This window comes from Amblyomma americanum, chromosome 8 (genome assembly GCF_052857255.1).
Source record: "Amblyomma americanum isolate KBUSLIRL-KWMA chromosome 8, ASM5285725v1, whole genome shotgun sequence".
Lineage (NCBI taxonomy): Eukaryota > Metazoa > Arthropoda > Arachnida > Ixodida > Ixodidae > Amblyomma > Amblyomma americanum.
The window spans coordinates 34159224-34171273 of NC_135504.1; the positions used below are offsets into that span (position 1 = coordinate 34159224).

Sequence of the window (12050 nt, forward strand, 5' to 3'; positions counted from 1 at the left end):
ATTCCGGAGCCCTCCACTACGGCACCTATTCCTTTCTTCTTTCAGTCCCTCCTTTAACCCTTCCCTTACGGCGCGGTTCAGGTGCCCAACGATATATGAGACAGATACTGCGCCATTTCCTTTCCCCAAAAAACCCAATTATTATTATTATTATTATTATTATTATTATTATTATTATTATTATTATTATTATTATTATTATTATTATTATTATTATTATTATTATTATTATTATTATTATTATTATTATTATTATTATTATTATTATATTTTATGCCCAGATAACAAACTCGTTGCTGGCGCTTACCATCAGCGTTAGTGGCTGCGTGACTTCATTTCTACCGCATGTTTAGCAAGTCCTTTTTTCCGCAAGAGCGCCTTCTTTCCTTTTCTTTTCTTCTTTCTTCTTCATTTCGTCATTTTTCTTTTCTTCTTTTCTTTCTTCTTCATTTGTCCCTCGTTCCTTTTTCGTACATTTCCCAGTCATCTTCGTGCAGTGATTAGCCGGACCGGAATATAATATCATATAATGACTGGTTTTCATTGACATTATTGCATTCTTTTGATCCACTGTGCTGACCGGTGAGTCCCGGCGTCACTCGACCTAATGACGGAGGGAAAGAAGATTAAGAACAAAATTAAGTTAAAACAAAAGTTTTCTAATTCCTCGATCCTGCTCTTTCCTGATGTTTGCGTTATTTGTGCGGCGTTTTTTATTATTTTTACGTTAGCGCGCAGAAGACGGCGACAGCGGAAAGGACGAAACACACGCAGGCGCTACTATGGATCATTTATTGTGACGTGAACCTAGTGCATATTTACGTGGTAAAGCATGGCGGCACTGTCTCGCTGTTTACACTGTAGCACAAGAAAATCGCAACGAAAACACATGGCCGCGGATGCACGAATTCCACGCGAGTACAGCTGGAACCTGCATACTTTCCACTTGTGTACCAGCCAGAAAACTGGTGTTCCTTTTGTGCACCAAGAAACTGCTGTACCTGCGGTCGCAATAATTCTCCTTGATCGTTCGTAGCGCTGCTACATTTTACTGCACAAATTTGCGCATGCGTATACGTTACAATAGATAGTTGAAAGTAGCACATGTGTGTGTTTCGTTCGTTCTGCCGTATATCTCCTCTGTGCGCTGACTTCAAAAAAAAAAACGTACAGTACTAATCAGCCCAAAGGGCCATTGTTGTTGTGTGTCCGTTTGTGTTTGTGTGTGTTCGGTTTGTGCGTTCGGGGCGTTTTCCTTAACCCTGGCCGCCCCCACGTGGTTCGAGCGGGTGAGCATGCTGGTGATCCTGCTGAACTGCGTCACCCTCGGCATGTACCAGCCTTGCGCGGACGGCGGCTGCACCTCTGCGCGCTGCCGCCTCCTCCAGGTGTTCGACGACCTCATATTCGCCTTCTTCGCCATCGAGATGACCATCAAGGTGCTCGCCATGGGCCTGTTGGGCCGCAGCGCATACCTGGCCGAGGCGTGGAACCGCCTAGACTTCTTCATCGTGGTCGCCGGGTGAGAAAGAACACCTACGTTCTCCTTCTTTCGATATCGCTAGCTATTCATTGGTACGTGGAAGATGAGGAGAGACCTGAGCTAACGACCCCGCCGCGGTGGCTCAGTGGTTAGGGCGCTCGACTACTGATCCGGAGTTCCCGGGTTCGAACCCGACCGCGGCGGCTGCGTTTTTATGGAGGCAAAAACGCTAAGGCGCCCGTGTGCTGTGCGATGTCAGTGCACGTTGAAGATCCCCAGGTGGTCGAAATTATTCCGGAGCCCTCCACTACGGCACCACTTTCTTCCTTTCTTCTTTCACTCCCTCCTTTATCCCTTCCCTTACGGCGCGGTTCAGGTGTCCAACGATATATGAGACAGATACTGCGCCATTTCCTTTCCCCAAAATCAATTATTAATATTATTAGCTATTCATTGTGCTAGAGAGAGAGCTATATATATATTTAAGGAAAAGCAGAGATCTTAGCCGGCGTTAATATTCGCCGACATGCTACTCTGTGTAGGGAAGAGAATTGGGAAGTAAAGATGGAAGAAGGGCGATAGAAAAGAGTGCGGTCATTGAAAAGTGTTTTAAACCTATATAGTTCACTGCATGGTGGTTTCTTTGGATGAGACCGAAGTCAAGTTCTGTGCATGCACAGCGGGGTGACCGTGCTCTAGTTGGTAGCTTTCCCTGTAGCTTAGTATCCTGCTTAATTCCAGCTTATATAAATGTGTTGTATTGTTTTTAGTACTCTTTAGAAATCAGTAAGTGCGCGCTTGAATTGATTAGCTATAATGGTACTCTCAAAGCCCCCCCCCCCCCTCCCTCTTGAGGTAACCAGAAATAAATAAATACTTTCCAGGTACCTCGCACCAGATAAGAGGCCTGAAAGAATGCACTGTAGGGCGTTTGTTTTTGCTGGGTGACTGCAGTGATATATAAAAAAGGTCATAAAAGGCGGGAAAAGAAAACCAGAACATTCCCGAGAATAATTAACTAATGCGGTGAAAAACGGAGTACAGAGAAGCGGCGAATATCATTGATCCTGAGCCTGATCCTTTATTTTGTTATAGAGGTCCACATTCTCGTAAGATAAGAGGATCCAGAGAAGAATTACGCATGCGTCCTAGAGCATGCTTCATTTTGAGCGTTGATTGATTTTTTGCGCTGAGGGCCATGGCTCTCCCAGGCTTGGTTTAGCGGCTTCAAAACAGTTGTTTACAGGGACACTCGCAAGACTCCCTCTTCCAAGAAAAATATCGGTGTTGGTGTAAGGAGGACTTCGCCAGCCAGGAAGCGCTTTCTAGAGAAAATGAAGGCGTCGAGCGTGAGGAGCCGTTGTGGATGTCGGGATAGAAACATTCTGCAAAAAAACTCGATGTCAAACGCTAGAAGTTAATGCCGTGATGCACAATGCCTCAACACTGCTGCTGGGATGACTGCAATGCATGCGAGGCTGAATCTCATGAGTCAGGAGGCGTTGTAAAAGAAACTCGCTAAACCAAACGCACTTAACATGAACAAATCTGGAGTCTTGTTTGAAAAAGAACGAATTTTTTTTACACGTATCGAGGCAGTCGTTCGCGCGTTAGAGAAAACGGGTAACCAGTTACAATTACAATTACTTAATCTGAAACGTAGCTGGTTTTAGAGGTAAATTATACCCTTTCAAAGCAACTTATTCATTATTTATTTTTATTTATTTATATACTTATTTGTATTTATTTATTTATTTATTTTGCCCTCACGGCCTACAAAATCATTCTATTGGGGAGGGGAGGGGCAGAAATACAGACGGCACTCTGCAATTTCAATGAAGGAGAGAAAAAATAAAGACAAAAGAATAGATAGGATAAAGGCAACAAAACAAAAAACACAAAAAACGGCACATATCCAAAACACACCTGTAGGCTGCAAATACGCAATAGATTAGTTGAACAGAATAAAGCATATAAAGTGATATTCTTTCGCACCAAGGTATTAAAAAACCATAGAAAGAAAATTTCGAAAAGAACACCAACCAAAAATGAAATAAAGCGAAGTTTCAGAACCTACCCGGTTCCTTCATCAGTCATTACTGCAGGCTAGTTGCAGCTCGAACTTAGTCAGCCGCCGGGTCACTGAATTAAATGTTTTTTCCCAAGAAGACAGCCCTCTGTCGCATGTTTTCTTTCGATTTAAAAAGAAGTAATCGATTACTAATTTGTTATTTTTCGTCCATTTTTCACTCTTATTTGCATAGCACAGATATATCTGCACGAGAATAAGTTTGTACGCCATGTTTGATTTATAGCTTGTTGCAGTAGATACGTTGGTAATTTCATCTTCAGCTGTTCTCAAAGTTTTCTTCAGCATTTCTTTTTTTTTTAACGTACCTTGCTCTACTACCTCGATGTACGCACTGAAAAGAAGGGCGTTTATTTAGTGCACCACCTCGAAGTTGCGCAAAGCTTCTCGCTTCGCCATTATTCGTACTCTGAAGGAATAAAGGCACGCTGACTAGGCATGACGTTTTGTTGTGCCGTCGTGATAAAGTGCGAAAAGCGAAACGCGCACGACAGAGCTAATGAAACGCTGACCACTCGGGCTTGCATTGTGCGGGCATCCTCACCCTCGCGCTTTCCCCGGAGCTCGACCGTTATCGCTCTAACATGAGGGAATTTCATGCTACACCAGTGTTTTCTATCGAGTTCAGGTTACCGAGTTGTACAACTGCTTACGAATGGTTTTAAGAATGAAGTAGATTGCTTGTAACCGATTACTAAGAAATATTAGATTACGGAAAATATTAAGCTTTACAAAAAGTATTCAATTCATGTAAAATTCTGAGAAAGTGTAATTGATTACAAGTTATCAATCACTTTTAACGCGTTACTCACAAGATTGTAGGTGCTTCGCCGCTGTGACGCTCTGCTTGTGGCGGTGCACTCTTTACAGGCAAAACGCGAAAAAAAAACGGTGACTGAGGCAAGCTGCTCAACATTTCGGACTAGGATCATAAAATAAAAGTTCCCTCGCACGTTCCTTCATCCTCTCTCTATATATATCTATCTTGATTTCTTTTTCTCTCTCCTCCTAATATTCCGGTGAACACCTTGATTGTGTTCTAAAACTATAGTCAACAACAGTGACGAAACTTGTCCAACACTCGCTGTGTCCAATTACTGAAAGTAACCTGGTCCAAAAGATACTCGTTTTGGAGAAGAAAGGCCTGAAATGAGTAAACAAAACTACTTTACTAGCCCTTATATTAATAGCGTTCTGCGCGTCGCCATGGCGGACTCCGCAGTGCTGTGTTCTGGCGCCGGCTAGCACAGAGCAAGGTACATCGCAGATGCCCTGACAGGATCTTGAAAGGCCCCTAAAACGAAGCACCTGTTCCCAGTCCGCCGGGTTAGCACCAAAAGCATGCGTACGACAGCATCATTTAGTGTTAAAATGTCATAATAAAATAAAAGCATGCAAAACCACTTCTCAGCTATCGCCTCTCAATCTGCTTTCGACTAAAGCCTCGCCTCTATTCTTAATAAAATTAATCTTGTTTGCCGCTTGATATGATACCACTGTTTATAAAAATACTTTCTTGGGGACTTCAAGGTATTAATGTGAAAAAAACAAATAAAAGACATCAGATGCATAAAATTATTATTTACAAAAATTATTCTTTACGTTCACTTATGTTAACCCACACCTTATCTTATACACCTATGTGGGCCTTTAACCACCTCACAAAGACTTTTTTTGAAGAATTGTACCAAAATGGTCATTTAGTGATTGCGCTGCCATCTATCGGCAAGCAAAAAATGCTTTGTGAGAGCCCTACTCACCTTAAACCGTACACAGAATGTCAGAAAAGAAGCGACAACCTGGATTCGTCATGAGCCAGAAATGACAGCCGGCTTGTGAAGAGCCTGGGTGGTTGAAGTCCCCTGATGGTTAAGGTAATCAGGTAAAATAAAACGAAATGTAAGTCTAGTAACGCTCGCAGCGCCCTTGAGTACGTGCTGGACGTGGGCAACATCAACCTGTCGGCGATCCGGACGATCCGCGTGCTTCGGCCCTTGCGCGCCATCAACCGCATCCCGAGTATGCGCATCCTGGTGATGCTGCTGCTCGACACGCTGCCCATGCTGGGCAATGTGCTGCTGCTCTGCTTCTTCGTCTTCTTCATCTTCGGCATCGTCGGCGTCCAGCTGTGGGCCGGCCTTCTGCGACAGCGCTGCTACCTCGTGCTGCCCGACGACAACATCTCCATTCCAAGGTAGGCCGCGACGCACCAGATGGCGCTCGCGATTAGTCATCGGCGAGCTTTGGTTGTTTCCGAAGACCCGTGTATTGTTTCGTGCGTTTACGAGTTGCTGCACATTACTGGCTTATTTCGCAGCTGTAATTCATTGTTTCTCATATCGCATTAGTCACGTACATTATTCTTGCACCGTGGTCACGTACCAGTCATTCATCCTCCCCGCGCGCGTACACCCTTGGTCAAAAGTATTCAGGCCATATGACCGATTTTTTAGCCCTATAGTGCAGAATTTATGGCACCCATTAAACAATTAAATAGATAAATATTTCATCTTGAAAGGTGTGGAATAGTGTTCTTCTTACTTTACAAATATCACAGAGCTTCAAACGTGTGTGGGTGTAGTCAGGCTGATGATGATGATGATGACCTTACTGGAAACAAGACATGCGGCATGAATATATTCGGCCAAGAATGTGCCAATACGTATCATTCTTGCTTTTGACACTTGTCGACCGGAATGGCCTCCCTTATGCCGCGACGCTCCAAACAGCATCGTCAATTTTACGAGGGCCATGGAAGAATTTACCCAATAATTCTCCATTTTGTCATTACCCTCAAAGCCTGCATAATGGTCGGTACAATCACGCGAATACTGGATTTCAAAGTGTGAAGTAAATAATTAACTTATTACAGCTGCTTTCCTGCTCTATTCTAGTAATCCCAAGCACGTGCTCACGCAAAGCCTCAATTTCAATCATTGAATTGTTGTGGTTCCCGCGTTTTTTTCCGGACTACTGCACCTGGTTTCTGTACCACATGGCACGAGCCAGGTTATGCCAGTCCAGAATTTTCTCGATTCTGTATTAAGCTTCGTTCACTTGTTATTTTTTTTCCGCTTTAAATGAATTGGAGGACATGAATGAAACCTGAACTTTTTGTATTTTTTTCATTTTCTTTTCTCGGATCCAAAAGAAACATGTTGCCGCGCTTAACGTATTGCCGCAAAATCCGATTTGCCAGGAATTGTTGCAAATTTTGAAAAAACAAAAACAAAGACACCTGCGCTTACATGGCGAAATTGAAATGTCGTTTGCCGCATCGCTTTATATAACATGTTATTGGAACAACAGAAATGGAAGAATACCGTACCATGCACACTGGAAGACAATACTTTCTAACTCATCAGGTCAGGAAAGCTCGCTCACTGTCTTGTATCTGTTTACTCCTGTCCAGACGCCAAGTGATTATAGATGGGGTTCTACATATTTCTGTTACCTTTATCTCATCTACCTTTACCGTACAGAAACAGGTAAAATGTAACTTTTAAATGGCCGGTTTTTAAGTTCGAAACTGTAATGCATGACGCAGTATAGTCCACCAGTCGGTACGATACCGCACGGCAGTGACCGTTTGACGCGGCGCACTTGTTAAGACACCGTTCTAGCGCGGTTAACTATGGCGCTCTAGTCAGCCACGCCAATGGTAACGCAAAAATTTGGTTCCCATCCTTAGTAATATTAGCAGAATCGTCGAATCCGTGACCAAAGACGAGTAATGAGTGCTCATGGTTGTGTTCTGCGCGCTACCTTTGGGCACTCGTCTTGACGCCTCAGCTTACGCCATCCGTTCGAAAAGTTTCCACGCATTTATCAGACTTTTCTTTTTGCAGGCGCGCTCGGTGAATATAAATGTGCGATAAGCTCCAATCTACGGTTCAATGTGGTGCGAAACTTCGTGCTCGTAATTCTTTCTTTTTCATTCGCGTAACTTGAATGAAACCTCTCACATACTTCGTTTTTTCTTCAAGTTTCCTGCAACAGATCTTCATAAGCTCCATACTAAGCCTCTGCAATCCCATTCGCTACTTCTTTAGAGGGCGCTGCCGTCGTCTTTCTCAGGCGCTCTTAGCTCGTTCGCACAGTCTCCTTAAGCTTCGTGCTCATGAGCTAAATGCACCCAGGAACAGGTCTAGCGCACCTGGGTGTCTTGTTTGGACGGACGTGAAGTACACACACTATGTAGAAGGAAAGAGGGGGGGGGGGGGGGGGGAAGACGGAAAGCAGACGAACCGAAGAAATCTTCCTCCCAACCAGCAGCTCCCTCGCGGACAGCAGACGCCGCAGCATCTGCAACTCACCACGCTCGGGAAGCAGAGAACAGGAATAGCGGAGAGAGATATGAAGCAGGGGGGCGGGGGGAAGGAGGAGGTGAAGAGAGAGAGGGGGAAGGAGTTTCCACCGCCACCGCTGTCATAATTCCCCGCTGGGCGAGCGACGGCGGGGCACTACATATCCCCACCAGCGCTCTCGCGCGCTCGTAACGACGCGCTGTGCTGGATTTTTTTTTTTTTTCGCAGCGGTTGCTATAGTAATCTGGTCGCTGCCGACGCCTTGTGCCAGATTGCCTCACCACCGCAAATGCAGTGGCCGCCGCTGCTACGCTGTTGGGGCCTGGGAGGGGCTGGATTGCCGCAAGGAAGACGCTTCGCCGCCGGCCGAACACATCTGGACTCGCGCGTTGCTCACGACTGACGCGTTGCGCCGGCAGACGAGACTCCCGCTCTCTAACGGCCCCTGCAGCTTCACGACGCTGCTGCCATTGGCTGCCGCGGTGGCAAGCTCGTTAACGCTAGATTCGAGAAGGAAGCGAGAGAGAATAAACGATGTTTCGTTTTGGGTGGGCGGACGGCGGGTTTGCAACTGAGTACTAGCTTGTCGAAACGCAATAGACGCTTTGTAGCTAATAACCACTACAATCTCAGTGGAGAGCTTCCTATTGAAACTCAGTTGTTAGATTCAACAGAAACTGAGCAGAACTTCAGTTGTTTAGCTGCTGTTACCATTCGTTTCTGTGGCGATAAGCTATCGCAGGATTCGAAGGAGGTGCGTGAGAAAATGAATAATGTCATTTAGTTTCGGACGAGCGCATGGTAAAACTGCTGCCAGATTATATTGTAGCAGTCAAGTCAATAAGCTTCAAGTCAATAAGCTGGCTTCAAGATGTCGATGAGCAGCATCCTTTCTAAATTAACCGTCAACATAACGAAAATGTTTATTTTTTTTTTATGAAGAGTATGAACTTCAATCCAAGCAGTCGCCAGAATCTTGGTCACTCTCTCCACTTTAGATAAAGGACCTAGAAACGTTCCGAAATCATCACGTGGTCTGAGTTCCAGAAAGCCACTTAGTGTGTTCCGGTTGGAGATTTTTTCTCGATACTAAAATGAACGTGGAGTACAGCAGAAGTGAGTAAAGCAACAAAAAATATTAATGAACACTGCTCATAATCTGTGTAATTTCATTTTGTGCCTTCAGCGCAAAAGTCTATGTTATTCACAGATGTCTATTCGACTGTATAGGTCTAATGCCGGCTCTAGTGGCTGTTTGACGGTGCACGTATCGAATAAACCAACACTCTAGCTTTGGTCTAAAATTGTGGGCAAGGAAATTGCTCAAAATTTTGTTTGCCCGTTTTAGCAGTTGCATTCATGGCTACAGTCCATCTTTTAAACCTACTGTAGTGTTCGTAATAGTGGTGCTCGCTGGGTTTCGTCTCATAGGCTGAGAGGTTTCCTTTTTTTATGAAGATATTGCATAGAAATGCGTTATATTTAAATGAAAGCCTTTAGTGTCCTATGTATTTGCATGCAGATGCTGCGCCACTAGTGGGGGATATACACGGAAATAGGATGTGCTTCTGTTGAATACGACACAGCAACATTTCATTAGAAAGTAACATTTTTTTTTCCATTCACTAGAACATTACATCCCAGCGCAAGAGGTTGAATTAAATAATTAACCCCACTTTAACCAATGAACTTCACTGTTCACGCTCCACAATAACTTGTTTAATATGTTAGGTGCCTTATCGTTAAGAATAGTTAGCTGTATGGGTAGCCTTGCGTTTTCGCACTCGATAAAGCTAGGAGCATACAGGAAGCTAGACAGTACATACACAGATTTCCAGCCTTATTTATGTGGCTACAAGTGTTAAAGGTGAGAATGTTTATGAGGTTTAACGTCCTGACGCGCCTAAGGCTATAAGGGACGCCTTAGTGAAATGCTCCGGAAATTTAGACCACCTGGGGTTCTTTAACGTGCACTGACATCGCATAGTAAATTGGACCACCATGGCCGGGATCGAACCCGCGTCTTTCGTGTCAGCAGCCGAGCGCCACAACCACTGAGCCACCGCGGCGGCAAAATTAAAGGTGAGGTAGTAACACGCGCAGCACTCATTAGATGGGAACACGTGAGGCATAAAAGGTCAAAATGGTAAAGTATAGTAAGGTCGTGCTCATATTTTTGTGGTTGACCTTATTTCCATTGTGTTTGCGTCTCTGTGGAGGCCTGAAGGGGTGACAATCGTGCGGAAGAAGCTAGCTCAACAGTTCGTCCTCCTGCGAGCATGGCTTATCAATCTATAGTCGGATACAAATCAATAACGAAGCGGCTTTCCCCGTCAAAGTACCCCCTTTCAGCCAACCCTTACAAAAATTTTTAGACAGACCATAGCCTGTCCATAGAAGTTTGTCTATAAAGTCTATGGACTTTTTGTAGACAAATCCTATAGATTGCTATATAGACAATACAAATTTCATATATAGTCTATATATAGACAATCTATAGATTATATGGTAATACACATTAGTAGACTTCTGTCTAAATAAAGTCTGTAGACTCTGAATAGTCAAATTTAAATATCTATAAGGAGGCAGTACAGCCTATAGAAAGTATGCAGACCATTTTTATGAGGGAACGGCGTCTGCCGATTCCCATAAACCTGCTACCCTGACAGTGCAGGGTGCGGCATGACAATGGAGGGAGGGGATCATCCCTGACCATACAGGAAAGGGACTATTCGCTTTTATCTGCCACTCCCTGCATTTTCGCCCTAGCAGGGTCATAAGAATCGGCCGACGCCATTGGCTGGAAGGGGGTCCTTTGAAGACAGAAAGCCTCTTCGCTCTTTAGTTGTATTCGACAATACTCAGTAATTTATGGCAGCGAAAAACTAAAAACAGCTCAACTTTTTAGAGAAATACTAGAGGAGGGACTAACACCACCGCGCTGTGCGAAACCCTAACGTTATAAAGATGAAACAAACAAAAACTACAGGCAGCAACTCCGCGCTAAACCACTCTGCATATATCATCCGAACGAGAAAAAAAAGAGTTTCAGGGACCAAAACTTAAGCATTGCTAACGTGGAAACTTCGCGCCCTTCTTTCTTAATGTCTGAGGCTTCCGGAACCTTGAGCGCCTTCTTTACCCTTTTTCAGAGCCCTAACCGCGACCGCTCAAAGCCCCAGCTTGATGGTTTCGATCTTAAGGTGATCTTAACGTGCTGTTTTTTTTTACCGATCTCATGAGGCGAAGCTAAGCACGCTGAAGCTTCAGGAGAGAAATAGTAAATACGCTTTCTCACCACGCTTCCGACGTATTTGCAAATAGAGAAAAAATGCAAGAACCTGCTTGAGTGATACGTCGATATTTCGTGGACGCTCTTCAAGTATCGTTTAAGAGATTTGTTTGGAGATTACACTTCCGCGTGGTGATTTTCTTTGTTGTAATAAGGAATAACGCCTTCATTTACATATATGACAGTTTGAAACAAAAAAAAGAATGTATCCTTTATGCGCACTTTTTTCACAGTTTTAAGGTGTGTGCCGACTGGCTCATGTGGACTATCCTATCACCTTTTATTTATTTACAGATACTGCTGTCCTATGTATGAGGCATAACAAGGTTGGGTGCAGAATATCTCTCAAACAGACGCGGTACAAGGCAAACACACGAAAGGAACACGAAATTGATACTAATCGGAGTTAAGGTAACATTAAACACAAAAATAGAAAATAAAACAAAGAGAGAAACAGGAATAGGCGAGAAAGAGGTAACCATAAAGCATAAAATGCTTTTATATCCTCCTATTTTCGGTAAATGCGCGAGAACCTCCAGCGAAACCATGGGAAACCCGAAACCCAACACGAAGACTAACATGAAGCCGATCTTACCCGACAACTTCCGAACTTCTCCGTCGTCACAATGGTAGCCAGCAAAAAAAAATAACTACAAGCGATTATTCGAATCTCATCCGGCACAACACAGCTGCTTCGTATCCCGATTCCTTAGACTACTCTGCGACCACCACCGCTCTTTTATTTAATTTTTATTAAGTGAAAGAGCGACAGCCTGACTGACGTTTCTCAAGCCTTAGTTAACCGGATCGCATTCTTATTCCACGTTCACACTGCCACTCGGCCCGCACGTCAAAATTTCGTGGCACGCACACTTGCGT

The 12050-nt window shown here is 44.1% G+C and overlaps 1 protein-coding gene across 1 annotated transcript in view; it reads left to right on the forward strand.

The window, feature by feature from the left end:
- The first annotated feature begins 1269 nt into the window (after positions 1-1269).
- The window catches only part of LOC144101289 (voltage-dependent T-type calcium channel subunit alpha-1G-like), an 82444-nt gene continuing 71663 nt past the window's right edge, over positions 1270-12050 (forward strand). The window contains exons 1-2 of the mRNA XM_077634386.1: positions 1270-1522; positions 5494-5766. Coding sequence (XP_077490512.1) covers positions 1296-1522; positions 5494-5766 — 500 coding nt within the window. The 5' untranslated portion in view covers positions 1270-1295. The remainder of the gene's footprint in view (positions 1523-5493; positions 5767-12050) is intronic.